At 38.1% G+C, this 23860-nt stretch overlaps 1 protein-coding gene across 19 annotated transcripts in view; it reads left to right on the forward strand.

Annotated features, from left to right (window-relative positions):
- The window catches only part of BAZ2B (bromodomain adjacent to zinc finger domain 2B), a 118841-nt gene that overhangs the window by 74566 nt on the left and 20415 nt on the right, over window positions 1-23860 (forward strand). For 10 of the 19 annotated variants that reach the window (XM_068194999.1, XM_068194998.1, XM_068195011.1 and 7 more), the window contains 16 exons: window positions 461-757; window positions 2489-2549; window positions 3085-3193; window positions 3459-3560; window positions 8351-8561; window positions 9502-9594; window positions 9696-9757; window positions 13720-13785; window positions 14495-14560; window positions 15171-15215; window positions 15465-15497; window positions 16685-16750; window positions 19172-19312; window positions 20062-20316; window positions 21070-21284; window positions 22699-22773. In XM_068194999.1, coding sequence (XP_068051100.1) covers window positions 461-757; window positions 2489-2549; window positions 3085-3193; window positions 3459-3560; window positions 8351-8561; window positions 9502-9594; window positions 9696-9757; window positions 13720-13785; window positions 14495-14560; window positions 15171-15215; window positions 15465-15497; window positions 16685-16750; window positions 19172-19312; window positions 20062-20316; window positions 21070-21284; window positions 22699-22773 — 1897 coding nt within the window. The remainder of the gene's footprint in view (window positions 1-460; window positions 758-2488; window positions 2550-3084; window positions 3194-3458; window positions 3561-8350; window positions 8562-9501; window positions 9595-9695; window positions 9758-13719; window positions 13786-14494; window positions 14561-15170; window positions 15216-15464; window positions 15498-16684; window positions 16751-19171; window positions 19313-20061; window positions 20317-21069; window positions 21285-22698; window positions 22774-23860) is intronic. The other 9 variants (XM_068195000.1, XM_068195001.1, XM_068195013.1 and 6 more) reach the window with 6 other exon arrangements.

Below are 23860 nucleotides of genomic sequence, written 5' to 3' on the forward strand. Positions count from 1 at the left end.
TTCTTACTCCTCCTTTGCCCAGATCACCATACTTTTGATTCTGTCACCTTTCAGCCTGTATCCAGTTCTGTTGTTTTCTTCCTCTTCATGATGGATTTCACACCCATAAAATTCCCTTCCTGGGGTAATGGTCAGCTGCTGCTGGTCTAACGGGATGATTTATTTAGCTGTAGCTCATTCTGGGGTAAACAGTCTTGAAATACTGCAGCTTCTGTCACTCATCTGTTTCCATTCAAAAGAACAGTGTTATTATCGTGCAGAATTACTTAATACTGTCATATTTGTACTAACTATAAAGCTTTGGTAGTTAATTAGAACGTCCTAATAAATAGGACTCGAGAGATGTTATTAAAAAAGCATGTATAATAAGAGAAAAGACTTCGCGAGTGTTAGAACTTTAATGTACTTGCTAGTAGTTTCCAAGTCATAATGTGCCTTTTGCCACTCTTTCTTTAAACAGAGTCTGACAGTAATTCTGAGTCAGATACAGAAGGGTCTGAAGAGGAAGATGATGAGGATGATAAAGACCAAGATGAATCAGATACTGACACTGAGGGTGAAAAAGCCCCGCTGAAAGTGAATAAAACTTCGTCTTCTGTGAAGAGCTCTTCCATCGGTCTTACAGCTCATTCCACCCCGCTTAATCTCCAAGTAGCAAAGACATCGAGCTCGGCACCAGCTGCCTTATGTCCTGAGTCCCAGCCTGCAGTGTTCCTCGGGACAGGAGCCTCCACCCTCACGCCAAGTACACACTGTGGTATCTCACTGTCTTCTCTTATCCTACTATACCATGTGATAGCTAAGGTACATGTGTTGTGAAAGTAGTTGCAAAAATAGTCCAGGTGCTGGTATGAAGAGACAGCTCCAGAAGATTTTACCCTCAGAACGGTGATTCACTGAACAGCCACCCTAGGGATGTGGCCAAGTCACCCTCACTTGAGGTGTTCAGATGCCAGTCGGTCAGGATGCAAGATAATCTTGGCAAAGCTTCCTTTCCCAAGGAAGGCTGGATCAGGTGTCTTTTGATGTCCCTTCTGACTTTGGCTGTTGAGTGACTCTGTGATCTTTTTATGGGTATTTATATAAATGGGTTTTTACATTTGGATTCAGTGGAATTGGAGCTTCATTCCATGTCATACAAGGTCATTAGCTTTGAAGACGTATAATGTGATCTACCTAATATTTATCCCAGAAACAGGCTTGTTTACTGTAGAGTTTATAAAAGATTCATATGGATTAGGATCAATCCAAATGGGTAAATTAAAAAGATGAAGTTTTTCTCAGGAATCTGTGTTGATTTGGGATGCATTGAAAAGTCTGATAGCAGATTTTTCTGTTTACAGGAGTAGGAGGTAGAATAAATAAGTTTTTTGTCCTTGCTTTATGTATAATAACACTACACCTAAGAATCCCCTAATTTTTGTGAACCTTTTACCTAGAGTTGGTCAGTCTCTGAAGGAGTCTCGTGGTCTCTTCTCTGTATTTGTTTTGCACTGGACTTTCCACTTCACTTATATTTGGAAAAGCAGCCTCCCTCCCTGCACTGTGGCCATTTGAAATAATGCAGTAGTCATTCATGTTAGGTTAAGAGCGCAGACCTGTGTCTAAATTTTGGGATCCAAGCACAGACATTTCCTTGGTGCTTTTTCTAGGGGTTTCTTCACATGCTCTGGGAGGAGCTGCTGGCAGCTCCCTCAGCAGCCGGTGCTGTGCTGCCATGAGATGCTCCTGGCTGGGAGAGGCTGGAGCCAGTGCCAGGGGTCGGTCTGGTACCGGCCCTCATGCACGGTTGGTCCCAGGGAAGAGATGTGTCACATTCCTGACAGAAGGTCCAAACTACCTTTTTGAGAAGTGCATCTTCCACAAGTTGGTCTGCGTGCATAGTTCCCATCCTGTGGCTGTCAGAGGCCTGAGGAAAGCCGTTCACACTAAAAACCCCAGATTTGGCAGTTGTCTCTGGGATACTATTGATTCGGTTGCTTGACAAGCACCAAACACAACATCTGTTTGAACTGGGAAAAGCTGAAGTAGTTCTGAGTCAGAAAATTTTCTGCATTTGGCATTTGACTGCAGCCTATAGGCAGTGCTCTAGGAAGACTAAACCTATTAGAATATGGATCTTTAAAGTAAAGTGTTTTTATTTGCATTTTCTTTACTGAAAAATATTTTACATGTTCTTGTCTAGAAAAACAAGTGTGCAAGGAATTAAACTAGTAATATTTGAGAGCACTAAACAGGACAAGCAGATAGGTATGGGATACTTAGGTTTTCTCTATGATTTCAGAGGATGAGGTTACAGGAAACTTAGAGGAAAATGTATTTCAGAAGATGACGACTTCCATTAGTTTTCTTGGTAATTAAAGTACATAATGGTGAGAATGGAAAAACAATTCTCTATGTTTTGGGGATAGAAACATAAAAAGTACATTTTAGGAGCATATTTTCTTTTATAAGTTCTGTTAGGTATTAATCAGAGATTCTGTTTTAGGTATTTCAAAAAGACGAAGAGTAGCAGATGAACGGGAGCTGCGTGTTCCTCTTGATTATGGGTACGTTATATATGTACCTGACTTTCCTTGAAGGGAGATAATGCCTTCAAAAATCCATTGGCAAAGAAATGAGTTTTAAAAATTTTGAGGCTGAATACTAAGGAAAGGGCTTCAGCAATTTAGATTTCTGACACCCAGTGACTGTGATTCGCTTTAAAAAGTGTCAGCGTATTTCATGTGTTAATTTTTGTGCATTAAATTTGCTCTTTTGCAAACATGACCTGTCTCTTAGCTGTGTTGCTTTGGAAATTAATCCTAACGATCTGAGCAGATACAGACTCCAAGTAACTCCCTAAAGTATAGTTCTAAGCTGTTGAAAATCTGGTAATATGCAAGTCGCTTGATATAAATAAATTCACATATTTACTCAGTTTGGACAAGCTATGTGATAAAATTTTCTGGTTTGGTCTGTTTGATTTATGATACTCTAGTTACATTTGCCTCTTTCATTTTTTGGTAGAATTCTTAAATTGACACAGATTACTTGTTTTTTAAAAAGTGTATTGTTGTATGCAACTATTTCATATTACTCTAGCTGGCAAAGAGAAACCCGAATAAGAAACTTTGGTGGTCATCTTCAAGGAGAAGTAGCATATTTTGCACCTTGTGGAAAGAAGCTGAGACAGTATCCTGAAGTAGTAAAGGTATGTTAACTTTTTAACTTCTCTATTCTAATGCTAGTAAGCATGCTTGCAATTAAAATATGTAATTTTTTTCTCTCCAGTAGAGGTACTTATTTTCTATGATTTGAGGTGTAATGTACCTCAGTCTGTTTCTGATATGATGTCTTATAGATGTGTATCCCTTTGACAGAACGTGCAAAACGTTACAGTCACAAAGTTAGCTGTACATCAAAGCTGGGTTGTAATTATTTACAAGCTGAAGTGGAAAAATATGTGATTTTTTCAGTATCTCAGCAGAAATGGAATAATGGATATCTCAAGGGACAATTTCAGCTTCAGTGCAAAAATAGGAGTGGGTGACTTCTATGAAGCCAGAGATGGACCGCAGGTATCCACTTTTTAAAAAGTAAAGTTTTTGATCCAAGGAGCATTAATTTAAGTTTAGGTGAAGTAATTTTTGCTACGATCTGAAGCATTACCTGTTTTTAGCTAATTATTTCTAGAAGCTGCACATGTTCTTAACAGCAGTTAGACTGAGACATGGAGAGCTTGATCCTGGGCTATGTTGAGAACCACATTCAGTGGCTTTGCCCAGAGGGGGCTTTAATGATCAGCTCTGAGCCTGGCTTGGTCTAGTTTGAAAACTCAGAGCTACGTATTTTATCTTAACATTCAGGTATTTCTGACTTAAGACTTTGTTTCTTCTTTTATTGTATAAAAGCCTCGTATCAGTAGTAATTTATGTGTAGATGTTAAATCCCACTCTGTTAGTGTGTTCGTAATATATGTGCGTGTGCATGTATATGTTTATATATATATGTAAATTGCATGTTTATATTCAAGTGTCTCCTGGATCAAGAACACTCTCTGAGCATCCTGAAGCATGACACTTTTACAGAGGGGGATGCAGAACTATACCAGTTATGCCTTTCAGTGGTATAATTGTTAGACGATGTGTAGATAAACCACACTAGGATAAGTAAAGCTAAAATTTTAAGGAAATTGTTACTGTGTTTGTGCCATGCTGTGTTACTGTATTTTGGCCATGTTGCCATTTCTTCAGGATGTGCATGAAAATTTTTGGATTTTTCTCAGTGAAAGTGTTTGCTTCTTCAAGGGATAAGTGTTCTGAACATGTTACTAGCTCTTAACAGTCTTGAGTTCAGGTTCGAGATAAGCCTGATGTTCTTGTAATACCTTGTAGAAATATGTAATGTTTGTGTGTTATAGATTTGAAAGCATTAAAAACTGAATTCATGGTAAGCAGCTACTTCTAGGTGGTGCTTCCTGGCTTGCAGGCTAAAACATTGCTAAACTTGCTTCATGTTTGGCCTTCAACAGTTACAAGTTCCTGTAGTTACGAACTTCGTTATGTACCTGCATGTCTTGACTGAAAGAATTCATTTTACTGTGATGTGATGTACTGTAATGGCAGGGTATCTGCTCTCTTTTTGCCCCGTCCTCTTTTCTGTGTCTGTTGCCTCTATTACTTCATTAGTCTTGTCCCCTTCGTTAGTTGTATCTGTCTTCTCCCTTTAGTTGATTTGCAATTTGCTCTGTGATCTATAAAACTTGAGAATGAAGGCAGTGTGAGGGGAAGATTTCTACGGGCAAGACTGGTGATGCGAACATTAGTTTGCTGTACATATGTACATATCATCACTGAACTTTGTACTGATGTGGTTTCTGATAGCTTCCACTGAGACTTGGGTAGACAAAGGAGAAATTTTCTTATTAGAAAAAGAGACTGCAGGCAGCTGTGCCAGATGTGCTAAGATGTGTTTACATTTTTTGTGTGAATGAGGAGTTAGAAAACAGTGGAGCTGCCCTCAGGCTGATAATATTGCCTAGTGAAACAGTATGTGGTATTGATACTTTATAAAAAGAGCTTGCACCCTCTTCGCCAAAGTTTTTTGAGTCATCCAGATTCAAAATAATATATGATAATCATATCTTCATGGATGTCTGAAGGTAATTCCAGAAGTTTTTATTTCTGCTTTTATGGTAATTTCAATTATTCTGTATGGCCTTTAGTGATTATTCTTCCCTTCCTTAGTAATACATTTCTGTCATCTTTTGAGACATGCAACATGTGCTGGGCTATGTTTCACACAACTCTAAGATGAAACAAAATGTGAAGAAAATTATCTTTAGGCTAAATCAGTATTACTAAACATTTACCTATAGCAAGCCAAAAGTACATGGATTACCTTCTTCTGTTAGTGCCTGTGTTTCTCTCCTGTGGTATGCAAACCACCAAATATTATGGGTTATTCAAAGCAGTGTTTGAATGCTGTAGCAGAAGCATGTCTGGCAGAAGTGGGCCACAAAGGAGCAGGATTAGAAGAATGATTGAAGTTTGGCAAATGATAAAATTCAGTGACTGGACCTGGAAGCTTTAAACTGCTGTGATTTAGAAAGATAGGTATGAATGTAATTTGGGCTGATGGAATAAACCTGGGTCCTCATGAGTTTAACTAGTATGTACAGGAGTCTTTGTCCTGTTCTGAGTTCTGCAGTTCAGTTTGGAAAGCAATGTTGTTACCTTTTCCCCACAAATCTAATCTCAAATTAAGTGGATTTTTGGTTCTTGCAAAGTGCCTGTGGTTTTGTTCATTAGCTTGATTAATAGGATTTGAACTTGATTCTGCTTTCATGCATAGTTGTCTGGTGTCTTTTTGGCAAATGTCCTGATGGCAGCACAGTATTGTGGTACATGGTAGATGCATGAAGGTGAGAAATTGAATAAAGTTTTTATTTTGATTAGTTTGAACAACACACCACAACATTTCACAGTCTTATTCCCGTTTTTTTCTCTAATGTTTGAGTAGCAAAGCTTCAATTTTATGGAAGCCTGTGATTCTCCTATGTTAGGGCACAACCCCTGTATTTTATTCTTAAAATGTCAAAAACCCAAAGTATCTGGGTTTTTATACATTCTTTTAACAGAACACTCTGACTGTATATTCTTTTCATGGAAATGAATTTTGGGTTGTTGGGAAATGAATTTTAAAAGTTGTTTGAGTACAAAATATAGATGGTCAACAAATTCTTGCTTAACCCTTAATGGCTTTGTTCTGGATTGTTTTTGTCTTGTCCTCTCTTAAACTTGTGAAAACTTATGCATCCACAGTGCCCTTTGACAAGACATTAAACAGTCTTCTCCCATCCTTTGAAGCACCTGCTCCTTTTGCTTACTGAACTATTACTCACTTCATTGGATGGCCTCTAGTTTGTATTTCAGATGGCATTAGGAAAATATAATACCCAACATGGTCTCTGGAACTAATGATCTGGTAGACCTCTTTTTTATGATGCATATTTATTATCATTAGTATCATTAACTGCAGAAAATACAAATACAGGGCAAGAGCAATCTCCATTGCCATTCTAAGGTACTTTTTGAACTATGGCTGCTTCTCCTTCTCTTCTTTGATTTCTATTTCTGTTTTGCCTCCCCTGGCATGTACATTATTTGAGATTAGGTTTTTTAGGTTGGAAGTTGGTGTAGCTAGTAAGTACAAGTATTAAATCTACCTCAATAAACTCAATCTGTGATAAATTGCAATTCAAGTACTAGGCAGAGAAATAAAGGTTTCACTTAAGTAGTACTCTTCAAGATAGTAAGAGAATTAACTTCTAATCAAGTGGCAGAGGTGAATATTTTGGATTAAAAGGTCCTTAGGGGTGGTGCATGATGATGTGGGACACATTAATGATGTGGTCTTGGTTCTGAACAGTGCATTTTCAGAACATAATTAATAACAAAGCCCTTTAGAATGTGTGCAAACCAAGTGTGACTTGTACTCTGGGGATGGTCTTAACTGGGCATGATTCAGACTTTAGAAAAGTATCTTTGCAGATACTGATAACTCCTTTGAAATCTGAATGTCTCATTAACAAACTGCCATTTCTTTTGCTGGAGTTATGCAAAACCTTTGTAATTGTGAAGAATGAGCAGAAATAATGAAAAGACGAACTACCAGAAAAATCAAAAATAATTTATGTTTAGGTACAGTAAATTGGATTTTAGGATTTATATACACATAAATGTGAAAACTAAAGCACTCTAAATATATTTCTTCTGAACTGATATTTAATGAGTTTTTAAAGTTACCAACTTCCCTTCTTGCTTTAGCAGACATTTCCAAAATTTTTTACAAACCTTTTTAAGGCAAGTTATAAAGAAGTCCCGAAGGATGCTTAGCTTGCAGATTTTCCCCCCATTTGTCAAAAACTTGGAGAAATGGTAAAAGAGGTTAAAATTTTGAAATACTGGTGTTCAATTAAACAGGCTTACCTAGATGGTACCTATTTTCTGCTCAGTAGATGCAATTAACTCTAGTTTTAGTAACCAGTTAAAGTAAAGCTATTCCTTCATGAGGATTAACCTGGATATTTTTATTAACGAAGTATTTAAGAATCTGCTTTTGTGATTCCTCAAAATACTACAGTGCATGCTTTGTTTGGTTAGAGAATATAGTTCATGTAACTTTAGATATGTGGATGCTTAGAAGTTACTTTTCACTGATTCAAGCTGGTGCAGAAACTGTTTTGCAGTGAATGAGGGGAGAACTCAGTTGTACTAACTAAAACTTGAAGATTAAAATGCATCTGTGTTTTTTCAGCTCAGTTGCTGAGCTGTGCAAGACTCAAAAGCAATATTTGAAAATACATTACTGAAAATAATTTGAAAATACATTACTGCCTTTGCTTGTTATGTATGCCAGAATTTCTGTAAACACACTGTTGGGACAGCACCTCATAGCTTGACACATTATTTCATTCATGTTGAGCAGTGGATTATTTGAAAGCAAAATAGTTGTTGTTGAGTTTACATAATTAGGAAAAATATGCTTTGCCTTTTAGAAAGGGTTGAACAATTTGATTTGATGAGAAATAATTAAAAATAACACAGTAACGGCATATCTACTAGGTAAAAACTTTGTATATGCTTGAATAGTCTTCAGAATCTTTCTTAGTGGTGGAATTTACAAAAGAACAAAAGTTCTTCGTGATAGTCTCTCAATATATAGCTTCTGTTCATCATCAAGAAATTGTCCTGCCCAAATAATACATCACAGCACTTGCATATTTAATATCTACAACTCATCTTAGATTTCGGGTTATTTTAATCTGTGTTAGTAATACCTCTCTGTGAAATGTCTCAATTAAAAGGGTGTGCAGTGGTGTCTTCTGAAAGAAGAGGAAGTCATTCCCCGTATCAGAGCTATGGAAGGGCGTAGAGGACGACCCCCAAATCCGGACAGACAGCACTCCAGAGAGGAGTCAAGGACGAGACGCCGCAAAGGCCGACCTCCCAATGTTGGAAGCGGTGAATTCCTGGACAACGCTGACACAAAGCTTTTGAGAAAGCTCCAGGCTCAAGGTAAGAACTGTGTTAATATTTTCACAAAGAGAGGGTATCAGTATATGAAGAGTTAATGTTTTTCCTATAGGAAAATGATTTGTCTCACTAGGGTAATAGTATACAGCATTTTATTTTGGGCTTTTGTTACATGCTGTTATTGAAGACTTTTTGAAGATCAATAAATAGTTTATCAGTTTTTATAGGTTTTAAAGAAGGAAGTGCATGTGTAAAGACATGTCTAAAAGCTTACTCTATAGTTACTGCACAAGAAGCTGACAGTGTTTTGGGGAGTTCAAGCATGCGGGTCCTGGACATCAGTCCTTTGAAAAGGAAGCTGAACTCAACCTCCAGAAAATCCTTCCTATAGCTGTCTTCTATGAGTGTGTCCATAAACAGTTAGATCAAATTTTGGAAATGCTATCACAGGGTAGTAGAATGCTTCAGGAGGTTACTTATTAGCATAAGAATGGCTGACTTCAGGTAGACACAGGAAAGAGGCATGTGGCCCAGGTGAGTGTGCTCTTGCTTCTTTGTTAAATTATTACATAATTACATGAGGTGACTTTTAAGGAAAACTAATTCCATGCTTTCTGAATAAAATGTTGATTTAGTAGTTTGGAAACAAATGTTTTCTGCTTTAGAAGAAAGAAGAAAATGGTTTTAAAATGGACCAGCATTACTGGTATGATTCTGTCACTTAATAAATAACTTTTTCCCCGAAACCAGTATTTGTTTTATGTAGAAAGTATCCATGTTCATTTGCACTGTTGACACAGTTACTGATACATGATGTGCCATTAATGATCGTTCATAGAAAAATTTTGTAAATGCCAGTGTGTGCAAAACAAATCCTCTGTTTGCTCTGTCTCTACAACATGCAAGCGTCTGGAACACGAACTGTATGTTTATTGTTGGACAGCATTGTTTTTATGAACTTAATATTATCTTTTTGTTACAGAAATAGCTAGGCAAGCAGCACAAATAAAGCTACTGAGAAAGCTTCAGAAGCAGGAACAAGCGCGAGCCGCCAAAGAAGCAAAAAAACAGCAAGGTAAGTATTATTTGTGCAAGGTTGTGCATGCTAGGGGATTATTTTGAAAAGTTACCTGTCTCTTGCGTGTTCTGCTGATATTGTTTGCTTTTGTTTGTTAGCTATTATGGCAGCTGAAGAAAAGCGAAAGCAAAAGGAGCAGATAAAGATAATGAAGCAACAGGTAAACTATGCAATTGCTAAATAAGCTCTTTAAATGATGTTTTCATTATCATTCAATAAGCTGTATTTGAAATATTTAGTAAATTACTAAGTATGCTGCTTACAAAGTGTATGTTTTAAATCTAGTTTTAAAGAGCACACAGGGTATGTTGCTTAAAATTCTAAACTCCATTAAGTCCACCACTAACCCGTGTCCCCAGGTGCCACATCAACACATCTTTCAAATTTCTCTAGGGACAATGACTCCACTGCTGCCCTGGGCAGCCTGTGCCAGAGCTAGACAGCCCTTTCCATGAAGAAATGTTACCTAATATCCAAGTTAAACCTCCCTTGATTCAATGTGAGGCCATTTCCTCTTGTCCTGTCCCTTGTTCCAGGGAGCAGAGCCTGACCCTCACTTGGCTGCACCCGCCTGTCAGGGAGTTCAAGAAAGCAAGAAGGTCCCCCCTGAGCGTCCTTTTTCTGAACTGAGCCCCTTTCCCAGCTCCCTCAGCTGTTCCTGGTGCTCCAGCCCCTTCCCCAGCTCTCTTGCCCTTCTGCTCTGGACACGCTACATACCCTCAATGTCTGTGTATGATTGCAGCATCCCAACACCTGGAAAAAGTACTAGTATTGGTTTGCCTGTAAGTGACATGGGAAGAAGACAGAGATGCTGCTTGCCACTGTAGAGAGAAAATTCATGCGGCCAAAGCTCAGTTGGAGTTGGAGCTGCCAGAAATATGGAGGACAACAGGAAAAAGTTTTTTCAAATATATTAATGGCAATCCTGCTTGTGTTTATAAATTGGGAAATGAGGGGCTGAAGAGCAGCTGCAGGAAGGGATCTGGGAGTCCTTGTTGATGGCAAGTTTGGTATCAGTCAGCAGTGCCCTGGCCCGCAGGAGGGACATCTTTGCCCTGGAGGGTGTCAGGCCCAGCTTCACTGGCCAGGCAAGGAGGGGTGTGTCCCACTCTGCTCTGCACTGGGGTGGCCTCACCTTGAGTCCTGGGGAGAGTTTTGGGCACCCCAATATAAAAAGGACAGTAAACCATTAGAGGCTATCCAAAGAAGGCCATGAGGATGGGACTGGAGGGGAAGTCTTAAGAGGAGTGGCTGAGGGCACTTGGTTTGTTCAGCCTGGAGAAGAAGAGACTGAGGGGAGACTCACTCTGGTCTTCAGCATAGTCAGGAGGGGCAGCTCCGAGGTGGGGTGTGGACAAAGTGACTTCCAGATGTCCCTCCCAGCCTCAGCCATTCTGCTCTTTTGTAGAACGTGGCAGTTTCAACATATCCACTTCTCAAGGCAACCCATACTTGTTAAAGAAAAGGAGCACACTATGATTTTCATGTGGTCCTTACATTCCGAGAGGTCCAGGGAGCAAGAATTTTTGAATTGTCACATGCATCAAATCCAGACCTTGTTTGTCATCATCATATTCCTTCTTGATGTGTAACCTGATAAAACTCATTATTTTCATGTACAGAGTACTTTCTTCTCTGATATAGTTCTTTATTGTGATCTCTGCTGAAAACTTTGTTCTGTATTAGCTCTAACCTTCATGGAGTTGAGAGTCCTGCATTTTGGCCACAAGAACCCCCTGCAGCATTATGGGCTGGGGACAGTGTGGCTGGACAGTGCCCAGGCAGAAAGGGACCTGGGGGTACTGGTCAACAGCCGGCTGAACATGAGCCAGCAGTCAGTGTGCCCTGGTGGCCAAGAAGGCCAAGGGCATCCTGGCCTGGATCAGGAATGGTGTGGCCAGCAGGAGCAGGGAGGTCATCCTTCCCTTGTACCTGGCACTGGTGAGGCCGCACCTCCAGTGCCATGTCCAGCTCAGGGCCCTCAGTTTGAGAAGGACATTGACACGCTCGAGCACATCCAGAGGAGGCAGTGAGGCTGGAGCGGGGCTTGGAACACAAGCCCTGTGAGGAACAACAGGAGGAGACTCAGAGGTGACCTTACCACTTTCTACAGCTTCCTGAGAGGAGGTTGCAGTCAGGTGGGGTTGGGCTGCTCTTTCTCCAGGCAGCACTGACAGAACCAGAGGACACAGTCTCAAGCTGCACCAAGGGAAATATAGGTTGGATATTAGGAAAAAGTTTTTTACAGAAGGGGTGCTAACATTCTGGAATGGCCTGGCCAGGGAGGTGATGGAGTCACCATCCCTGGATGTGTTTAGAAAAAGACTGGATGTGGCACTCAGTGCCGTGGTTTAGTTGAGGTGTTAGGGCATGGGCTGGACTCGATGATCTTGAAGGTATCTTCCAACCTAGTCATTCTGTGGTTCTGGGAGAGGGTGTAGCACATGCTTTCAACTTTTACACTGCTTTGTTTTAAAATATAATGGGAGATAATAGAGATTTTATGTCCATGCTGTGAGCTTCACATGGAAGCTTCACGTGGAAAAAGTTCAGCACTGTCTGAATGAGGCCTCTGAATTAATTTTCTTGATAAGTTTGTATTATGTTGGACTTCTTAACAGTTTAAGGAGCTGGTAAGATTTGCCTGGAGTTTATTATACTTCATGTATTAGAGCTCTATGTGTCAGAAAACTTAGTTTGTCTTTCTCATCCATGATTGCTCTTTTACTGTTAAATATTTTAGATTATCTTTCTTAGGAGCTTGGTTTTGGTTTTAGTCATTTTTCAATAAAGTATATGCATCACTATGTGTTTGCCAGAGAGTAAAATTTTCGAGTGATCCCTGTTCTAAGAGTCTCAGACCAACTCACAAGAAAACAATGTATTCTGTACAGATGGGCTTTACCACCCTCACTGTTGGGAAAGCGTCTGCTGTTCCAGAGAAGTTCACTGAGCTTCTTTTCAAGCTTCTGGCCTAGGCCACCCCAGCTTGCAGGGCTATTCCATGGTCTGGGTTTTGCTATTAAAACTTTACAGGAAGTCCAGCTGGATGTATGAAGGACCATTTTCTTCAAAATGGTCCTTCCTAGTCACTGTGGCTCAGTCAGCTCTTTTGAGATAATTTCAAATAATGTGCTAATGAACTTTTAATAGCTAATTTAACAGACAAACCTATGCAGCACAGGTAGTGTGAAATGATTCCAATGTTTGCAATGATTCCATTTCTCAATATAATAAGACTGTTCAGATTTTAGGAACTAATTTATGAAGAAGAATATATTAGAATATGGTTGCCCAGCATCCATCTGTGGAGTGCATAACTTGATCATTTTCTTCTCACCATGATGAAACATGCTTATATGTGTTGTAGTACCCATGGTTCCTGTTCCAATTACTTCTTTTGTTACAGTATGTATACAATTCCATCACTAAACTACATAGTAAGGCTTCCAAAATTAGCATCAATTACCTGAGTGCTTTAAATATCTGGAGAAACTGAAGTGTACTTAGCTGGGCATGTTAACCAGGTTGCATGTGGGTGAGTGTTCCTGGCTGACAGAGCATGGGCTTTGGGTTTTGTTGAGCTCAGCTTGCTGTGCTGCCGGTGGGAACACAGTGGCCTGAGAGAGGCTGCGAGAAATGAAGCACAAACAGTGCTGGGACAGACCTTGCTATTTCTTGGTCAGAGAGATGACTTCAAGACATTGTGTATTTCATGACATAGCTCACTCTTCTGTTCATTCTTAACTAGCTTCACCATTGTCAGCTGGAATTGGAATACTCTAGTTTTCCTTACTTGGTCATTAATCTGGTCCTCTTGAAGGTGTTAAAAAATAATAAAAACTTTAGCAACTTAAACATGAGCACCCATGCATAACTAGGTGTGGCTTCCTTCACGGTTATACCAGACATCTAATACTAGTAAAATTTCTAAACATGTGGGAACAGTTGACTAAAATGGGTGAAACTCAGTAACAAAAAATATGTATAAACTTTGTCATTTTTAAAAAGTGAAAGTATATGTGTAAAAAAAGTATAGTATGTCAAAGTATATGTATATTTAAAAATCTTTAATTTCCTTTATATATATTTTTTAAAGAACCAACTTTCTTATCCTTGTAGGAAAAAATTAAACGAATTCAGCAAATTAGAATGGAGAAAGAACTTCGAGCTCAGCAAATTTTGGAGGTAAAAATAATGACTTAAATGTCATTTTTCCATTGCCGTTTTAAAATGTTTTATTTTAGTAGTCACACATGTAGTTAGAAGCATAATTAAATATAGCAGCTCTAACAACCTTATTTCCAAAGGCCAGTTCAAAGATGTGTCTTAAATGATTTTTCTTAAAAGATCAACATAAACTGTGATCCATAATCTTACAAGTATTCACACTTGGGCTCATGATTTTCTATCAGAATAGTCTTGTGTGTACATAAGTTAACAGCAGAGCAATTCCTTTGTTAGAGAAAAAGTTTGCAGTAGTAGGATATTAAAAAAATATAATGCTCTGTTCTGCAAGAAGTGCAATGGGTTTAAAAATACTATGTCTGCATTAGAGTATACTCTACAGGTTTGCTAGTGTACTAGCAAAGATAGATTGGTAGATAGTTTTCGAGTCTCCATTGACATAAAAATTAATAGTAACCTCTTTGCCATTTCTGTGTGTACTTGCTTTCTTAAAATAGCCAGGTGAAACAGTTTTGCGTGGGACTTGAAATTCTGGTTGAATTTTTTTAAAGTAACTGAAATGTGAATGTGAAAGCTGCATCAGAGATTTCTTGCAATGTATGGAATAAGTGATGATGTTCTTAACTTTTAAAGATACATAACTTTGCTTCTAGTCAGATTATTTTCATGTAGTGATTGTGCTGTTGTGTGACCTGTTTTGCATCCACAGGCGAAAAAGAAAAAGAAGGAAGAAGCAGCAAATGCCAAATTACTGGAAGCAGAAAAACGAATAAAGGTTAGTTTGGAGGCGCTCCAAAAACAAGAACTGTGTTATTGTACATAACGTATGTTGATGTATAAAAGCAATAAATTTGGGAGGCTATTCATTGGTAATGAAGCTGTAGATAGAGACAGCAAATAATGACATGTATGTATGGTTATAAAAAGGCATGAAGCATATGCAGAGGAGTTTGTGTATGTGTGATATACACACACAGACAGCGACAGTACTTTATGTGTCATTACCATGGTTTGCATAACAAAATGTTTGTGCAGTAACATTATTCACAATATTCTTTTATGCACACTGTATCGAAAAATGATGTTTCTCGGCAAGCATAGTCTTTTCTAGGCTGTAATGCATGCAAGACTACAGAACTCTTTTACAAATACTGGAAAATACAGTGTCTGTATACAAGTCCTTCTGTTGCTGCTTCAGCATTCTAGGTGTGTTCTAACATGGAACTCCCAACTCACCAGACTTACTGTCATGTATGCTGTGTATACTTCTCAGTAAGTTAAATTCTAACTCAGATGTACTGTTTTAGTGTGGCAGAGCTGTGCAATTTGGTAAGTAAATTTTGATTGATGTTTTAAAAAAATACACTTCTGTTCTTCTGTTGAAGGAGAAAGAGATGAGAAGGCAGCAGGCTGTTCTTCTGAAGCACCAGGTTGGTATAAGTTCGCTTGACCAAAGAGACAGAATGCCAATTGTCAGCTACTACTTTCAGTTGTATGTGGGGGGTGGAATCCTCAAAATATGCCCTTTTTAAACTTCTGGGTTTGATTCCTGCACAGATTTTCTTTCGCCTTACGATTTTTTGCTTTGCTTTGGTACTGGGGTCTTTTGGGGGATTATAAAGTGGTTTTATGACTTTGTGATTTCTGTTTCATAATGTTGTGCCAACTCTTTCTACCAGGAGTTGGAGAGGCATAGACTAGATATGGTATGGGTATGTTTATTTTCGTACATCTAACACCGCATTGTGATTTGGTTGTGATATGGTTGTCATAGCAATGCATAAAATGTAGCACTGGCTGCTGTCATATTACATACTGCTGCATGGCTTTACAGCACAGTGCATTGCATACATCTGCTTGTCTTGTCTGTTAAGGAAAAAAAAGACATGTCTTGAACATGTGTATAAATTAAATGTGACGATAATTAAATGTGTTTTTAAACCAGGGATCTATGTTACTGATGTCCCAGTAAAAACTTGACTAGTATATAAAATCAGGGATGGATGCAAAATCACTAGGATGGTCACTTGGATGATTTTGGCCTTGTCCCATTCATTCAGAATAAATCCAGACGTTTTAAATAAAATTTGAGTTAACCTGTTTTGGAAATCAGGGTGGTGTCTTCCCGTTGTAAGATACTGAGGAAATTAGCTTTCAGTTGGTGGTAAATACATAATGTTATAAGTATACAATGAAATATTAGAATATAATCCTAGCTGCACCAAATCAGATGATAAAATTCCTATAGCCTTTACTGGGGCCAAGATTTGCTCTTCAGCTGTTAAGCTGAAGGCAAAACCCCTGTACTTAGTGCCTTAGAATACTGCTCCTTAATGCATTTGAAGCTACTGACATAATTTACTGAGGGGCAGGCATCAGTAAATGCAAGTGTTGTTGCATATGTATATGTACCACCACTGGCTTGATTAAAACTGATCTAGAGCTGATAAAATCAATCACATTAATTTGTTGCTTGGTTAGAAAAATGTTAATATTTGCAATGTTTGAAAAAGACCAGTTTAAAATTTCTGCTGAATTGGCTATTGAAGAAGTAAATTGCAAGTTCCGTCATAGCAGATGTAAGGTAACTGACCTGTTCCAGCCAACCATTATGCTTTTTGTTCTGCCAGCTTATGAAGGAGCATCACAACTGACCATAAGTAAATCTGTATGCTTCTTTTTTACACTGTCTCCATGTTCATTGCTTTACCTTTTTGCTTTTGATTGTTCTTGTATTTGCTTTCTAAACCTGAACTAAAACATGCACAGACTTGGCCATTCTTGTCCTATATTTAGTATTTACTGTGACTTGTCTATTAATGCTAAATTTGTTACTCCGCTTTTTTTACTGATTTGAAAATGTGGTTTAGTTTTGTTCTAATATTACCTGCTTCAATAGGAACGAGAACGGAGAAGACAACATATGATGCTTATGAAAGCCATGGAAGCACGTAAAAAAGCAGAAGTGAGTATTAACTCTGAAAGTTTGATATTTTCATGGTTTCATTCTGCAGTCATCTGTAGAAGAGCAATGTCTTTTTATATTATGTATAATTTGATTTGTGTACATTGCAGCAGTAGGACAAGAAACATCAGGCACAAATTTAAATACAGGAAATTCTGTTCAAACTTAAAAAAAGCTTTTATACTTGGAGGGAGATGGTTGAGCATTGGCACAGATTGCCAGTTTTGAGAGTTCTGGATGTTTTTGAGAGGAAACATAAGTAAAATACAAAATCCCCACAATTACTAATTTACTTTTTCTTTTACATTTATGTATTTCTATATCATGAGACATTTTTTATGTCCATATCCCAAAACTTTTGTAAATAAAGTGCAGATAATAAAGATACTGAAATAACCACCTTAACAACAAGTAGTTGTTAAGAAAATTGTTAAAACTTCTCTCTAGGATGTATTTGCAAATTTCAATAAAAGCGACTGACCAAACCCAAGAAAAACTGAATAATACTTCAGTACAAGGAAACAGAGGAAGATGATACCCCAAGCACCCATTCCACTGTTGGAAATCAGGATACCAGGCTAAATGGTCATTTAGTCTGATCCAGTGCTCTAATTATATTCTTACTCTAATAGACACAGAACAGTGTTTATTTCAACCAGTAGAAGAAATGTTTAAATAGAGTTATGAAATGTAGTGCAGCTAAAGTTTTCGGTTTTAATCATAACTGTAAATTACTGAGTGGCCACATAAATATCCATATATATATCTTGTTTTCTTCTGTTGTAGAGTGTTTCGAATTGGCAAAAACAAGTTGTAAGAAATGCCAGTTGGCCTTGGGACATTGACACTGGCTAAGATAAAAGGCAATAAACCATTTTCAAAAAGCAAATCAGAAGGCGTCAAGTTAGGGATTTTGTGTGCTGCTTTAATGTATTGTGATTTTTCCATACAAGATGTCTCTTATGAACTCAGTGTAGTGTAGATAAAGAGGGCCTGCATTGGCAGTACAGAGGATGCTTACACAGCTGTAGAGCAGCAAGCAGGTGGGCAGATGAGTAGTTCTGAATGTCAATGCATTTTTTTTTCTGCCAGTGTAAATTTACTGATCCAAATATGTTCTTTGTGTGTAATGTGAAACTCGATCTTGCATAAAATCCTCTAAAGACTGTAGTAGTAGAAGTCACGATCTCTGTGCACTCACCGTGGTTATCCACAGGTGTCACGAGTGGTCTGGTAATACTCCGTATAGAATCAAAAGGAGGAATAAAAAGTCATGGGGCCTGCCAGAACTCTACAGAGAAGTCAGTGGTTAATACTGACCTACAAATGCAGCTGAGCCCTGATTTAGTTTTGCCCATCCTCTCCTTGTTGCAAAATATGGTGGTAGTAAATGGAAGAAACTAGGGTGACATCTTAAATGAACAGAATAGTAGGGAGTGGTTCTAAGTAATGGGAGGCATCTTGGCTTGGTTCTTTAGCCCTTCTGTGTCCACAGGTGAAAAGCACATGCAGCATCTTCAGTTTTGTATTGTTTCAGGTTCTTGAGTGGAGGCACACACACACGCATAACTGTGTTTGTTTATACACACAGTTCTGTGCTCTGAACAGGTGGTGCTGATGCGTGGCAGATTCCACATGCATTTTACACTCGATATTGGTTGCACAGAGGTGTGTGGGCAGTTGTGTCATCAGGACAGTGGATTGGCAGCAGAACCCCGGGGGATGGGAAAGGCCACGGAGCTCTAGGTTCATAGTCAGTCTTGGTGTGTTACAGAGTTGGTGTAGTATTGGTGTGACTGCACTGTGGAGGGTGTTGAAGAGACAATAGATGCTTGGCTTCTCACTTGATGATGCGTGTGTTCTTGTTGTGCATGTGAGACAGAAAGGACAGCATATTCAGTCTCAGGTTGCATGCAAAGTGTATGGTAATTCAAGGCCAGAAACTAGCTGTGTTTGAAAAGATTGGTTGTGTTTAATAAGGTATTCATATCTAGTTTATGTATTTTGGGACTTTTAAAGCCTTGTATTGTTCAGAGAGGTTTCTTGAGTGGTTTCTGCTGTAGCAGGTGCAGATTAATGATACTGGGGTGTAAGTAGAGCCTTTAAAATCAGGTGCCTTGCATGGCAAGTCTTTGCCATGTTTTCACTCAGTCATCTTTCTTAAATGGTACTTCAAAGAGTTTTTCTTTGCAAACCTACTTGAAACCTGTGTCTGTGTGGACAGGAGAGAAAAAAGTGAATCTTAGATTGCTTTACAAATTCAGTGATTTTGTTCTAGTTTTCCCCTCCCCTTTAATGCAGGTTCCTTAATTGATGTGGCGATTATTAAGGATAAAGAACTAGTGCTTTTCAAATTCTTAGATTGTTCCTTTTTATATTTAATATGTGGGGTTTATTTTTTTCCCTTTTAATTCTCTTAAGGAAAAAGAGCGGCTAAAGCAAGAGAAACGTGATGAAAAAAGATTAAATAAGGAACGTAAACTGGAACAGCGAAGATTGGAATTAGAAATGGCAAAGGAGCTAAAGAAGCCTAATGAAGATATGTGCTTAGCAGACCAGAAGGTAATCACAACAACATAGACTTACTTTCTTGCTTCTTGTTTGTGTATTTTATAATTCAGTCAATAACTTTGTTCTTGCAGCCACAATGAAAGCATTCAAATTTTAATTGAGGTAATTAGAGAGCTATTCAAAATATATACAAATACAAGATACAAGAACACTACACAGTAGCGTATGTTTAGTTAATTAAAAGCTTTTTGTTTAAAGGATGCTTGCTTCCCAAAAAGTATGATTGCTTTAAAAAAATTGTTTACTCAAGTTATTTTTACATCAGGAATGCGCATCATGTCTCAGTACACAGGCACTATATAGTCATCTAGAGAACTCTTATAAGCTGTTGTTCAAAAAGAATTACTCTCCCAGTCTTCTGAGTTCTTAGTTCTTGTCCGTAAGGACTTGATGAAGATTGGGTTCAAAGTCTGTTCCAGAGAAATCCCTTCCCTTTTTCCCCTAAATAATTTTACACCACCTTTTACAGTAATTTGTAAAGGCTCATAATAGATCATTACAGTGTCTCCTGGCCAAAAAGGAAGTATTTCTTAATGTCTTGACTCCTATAATTTGTGAAAATTTAAACTTGTTTCAGCATTGAATGGACAAGGTGTGCAGGGTACCTGTTGCCTGTACCTTCCGGCATTGTCATGCTGTAGGTCAGAAGGAAGTGTCAATCAATTTTCCTAGCTGTTATAAAAAAAAAATTCTTTTGAAATATGCTACTGAATCTTTCACTTTTTTCCTTTGCTTTCCAGCCTTTCCCAGAGCTGCCTCGCATCCCAGGCCTAGTTCTTGATGGAAGCACGTTTTCGGATTGTCTCATGGTAGTGCAGTTCCTGCGTAACTTTGGTAAAGTTCTTGGCTTTGATGTGACCATAGATGTTCCCTCCCTGAGTGTTCTTCAAGAGGGTTTGCTCAACATAGGGGACAGCATGGGAGAAGTACAGGACTTGCTTGTGAAACTTGTCTCTGCAGCTGTGTGCGATCCCGGACTTGGTACAGGATACAAGGTAAAAAGAAAAACTCCATACTAAACACCCTGTATATATGAATGCATTCTTCATAAAGCTTCTCTGACACCTCTCTCATATGGATTTCCTTTGCCTTTCCTAATTCTTTTCTTCAGTGTCACGGTTCTAATGTTACTCCACAACTTTGTGTCCCATCAGCCTTCCCATTTTCCAGACATGATAAATTTCTGTGCATTTTCTCTTCACATAAATGCACGTCCCATTTTTATTTGGAACTTTTGTAGGGCGCTGTCACATCTGTGGCCATGTCTTTTAACTCCCTTCCATCCATTCCTTTGCATTCTTATATTTATATTCTCAGTGAATCTTACTATTTCTTTCCCTAAGGTCTGCTGTCTAGGTCACTGCATCAAAACCCCAATTCATTCATGACTCTCTTACTGGCTTTCTTTTTCAAGTCAATACAACTTTCTTCCACTCTAGAGCACTTCATAGTATCATTGTACACAGCAGTATTAATCAGTTTTCAGTTGGACCATGCCTTTTTATATGTAATCCATTTAATTATTGTTAATATTATCTCTGTTTTTAAAAACTTAGAGGTGAAGACATTCTAATTTGTTACTGTATTTAAGATTTACATTTGAATAGTTTCAAAGAATAATCATGTTTGATGTCCTTATGTAAAAATGCAAACAAATCCATACCATCTCGTATGAAGAATACTATAGCCTACAAAGGAAAACGGTGTTCTTAAAACATGATTGTTTGAAATGTCTTTGTTCTTTTTAGGCTAAAACTATTCTTGGGGAACACTTACTGAACGTTGGTATCAATCGAGATAATGTGTCTGAGATTCTGCAGATTTTCATGGAGGCTCATTGTGGGCAAACAGAACTGACAGAGAGCTTGAAGACAAAAGCTTTCCAGGCACATTCTCCAGCTCAGAAAGCATCAGTACTTGCTTTTCTGGTCAATGAGTTAGCATGCAGCAAAAGTGTAGTAAGGTAAGATTTTTCCCAAACAGGTGTGTGAAAATAAAATTATAAATAATATTGTAGTTCAGAAATACTGTGTATTCACTGTATTCTGTTACAGGAGGTCTACTTATGTTCTTCTTACAATGAGAGCTGAAATTGGTTGAGTTACTGCTTCCTACCTTTTTATGTACTGTTGATATGATGGAGGAATATAACTTTTCCATGTTTGGTCTGTAATTTTGTTTTCAAAGCTTGAACCAAAGTTTCTCTAGCAATTTTTGGAATAAAAGATGAGGATGATTGCCAAGAAATTTTCTAGGTATTCTAGGGAGTAATTTAGAAGAGTTGTTCAAGGCTTCTGCAGTACACTATTTTCCCTTTTTTCCTTTTGTTTTTGAGGATGTTTTGAAGATGTGTCTTTAAGTAGGGTCATAAGGTGTGGTGGCAAGCTTGATGTATCATCATAGTAATGCAAGAAGGTGTATGTTGCATTTGTGGTCAGTAGTATATAGCATTTCATGATTTTAAATCCTCCCTATGTTCAACAACTCGTCAAAACCCACCAGTGTGCAATAAAAAGTTAGGAAATGCCATTTTCTGGGATGCCTGTTCTTCCACAGATTGACTGTCTATGGTGAAGTGTTTCATCGCCTAATTGCGTGCTGTTTTGTTTCTTGGTGTATTCTGCTGAGTTTGGTACGCTGTCCTGCAAAAGTGAATCAGGGTTGCGTAAGGCAGGAATGGAAAAGATGCTTTAGGTTTTCCGAAGGTGAAAAATAGCAGAAGTGGGCAGTGCAAATGCTGTGCATCAACTGTTCAAGAAAGCGTATCAGTCAAATTCATCATAGAAAGAAACTTCCTCTTGTTGCAGATGACTGTTAGGTCCTATTTGTAGAAATGATCGCTTAGAACTTGAGTTTCTATATTTTGATCATAGAAACAACTGTAATCTGCTGAATTGCTGAGGCCATGATGTCTTGGACATGGGCGCGCAGATGATGACTGCACCAAAGACCTCTATTTGGTTCTTCAGTTTCTGCAGTGAAAAGTGAATGTTGGATTGTAGATCCCAGGGATCCTAGGCAGAATACTTCAGATGTACCAGTGGTAACAGGTTTTTCAGCACAGGGCTACATGCTTTGTGGCAAAGACTAATTTAGAGTCTTGACACTGAACTAGAGCTATGAGAGAAATGTTGAATGCCATGCTTCTTGTGGAAGGAAAGCTGAGGTGATATTGGGGATAAAGACTGACATAGGTACAGCAGTGTGCTACATTGGCATTCGTAGTATTGTGATTTCTTAGCCCTAAAATTATTTATTTTGAATTTTAACAATATCTCAAAAGAAAATTATTTGAGGGAAAAGTGTCTATACCTAAATGTCTATCAGAAAAAAGATATGTAAGTTCACAGTTAATGGATTATTTTCATCTTTGACAGTGAAATTGATAAAAACATTGATTATATGTCAAACTTAAGGAGAGATAAATGGATGGTTGAAGGCAAACTTCGGAAGTAAGTTTCATTTCCTTAAATATTACAATATTTTGCTTTTTTACATTTGTTCACATGCACTGGTATATAGGGAATTAGTTCTAAGCACAAAATCAGCTGATGAAGTTACAGGTTTACCAAGACATTGGTAATCAAACTGCTTAATTAAGACCGATGTGGATCTAGGATGTTGCAACACCAGTCTTTTACAGTCTACTAAAGATGCATGAGATTCAGAGGGTTAGTGTCGCTCAGAATTGGAGCAAAGTCAAGGCTAGTTTTGTATTCTTTGGAAACAAAAAACTTGTAAATTGGAATATTAAAGGAGCCATAAAATTGCTGTTGACATAATCAAAGTTTATTTGGACCTACCGTAATTCCCATTGTTCATTCTGAAAGGCATTTTAAGACAATGTGATTTTCATACAACAATTGCCAACTGAATTTTGCTAATTTATGTTATCTTAGTGTTTCTCATCTGTCAATGTCACGTTGTTCCCTATAGCTAGGGATCATATGTAGAATGCAATCTTTGAGGTATTTTTTTATATTTCTTATATTTCTGTTTAAGGTAAAATTGGAACTTTTTAAGGGTTTTTAGTTTCATATTCACTGTTCTCCCATCCTACAAGACAAAATTCCATACAGCAACCATACTGGCTCCAACTGTCAGGAAGCTGGACGGCATAAAGTTAATGAATCACAGGGGGTAAAAACGCATAGCCAGACTCTGCTTTTTTTTTTCTTTGTCATCTTTACCTCTTGCTAGGAACGGTAAATCCTTTCTTAGTCCTTGCTTTAGGTACTTTCATTTCTAATCTTATTGTCTCCATTTTTTCCCTTTAATGTATCTCAGAAGGAAGAAGTAAAGAAGTAAAGAAGAAGGACAAGAGGGAGGTAGAGGAAAAAATTAGGTCAATAAAAAGGCATTCTCTACTAATACTACAAATCCCAGTCTGCACAGAGTTAATGTATTTTAACCTTTAGGATAGCCCAGTTATTTTTTTTCCTGCCTTCATCTGTATCCCCTCTATGGGATATGGTGTAAGAAGTGTTTATGAAGTTCTGATATAGCCAACTTACCATTAGCAAAATGGACTCTTCCCTG

This window comes from Anomalospiza imberbis, chromosome 7 (genome assembly GCF_031753505.1).
Source record: "Anomalospiza imberbis isolate Cuckoo-Finch-1a 21T00152 chromosome 7, ASM3175350v1, whole genome shotgun sequence".
Taxonomy (NCBI): Eukaryota; Metazoa; Chordata; class Aves; order Passeriformes; family Viduidae; genus Anomalospiza; species Anomalospiza imberbis.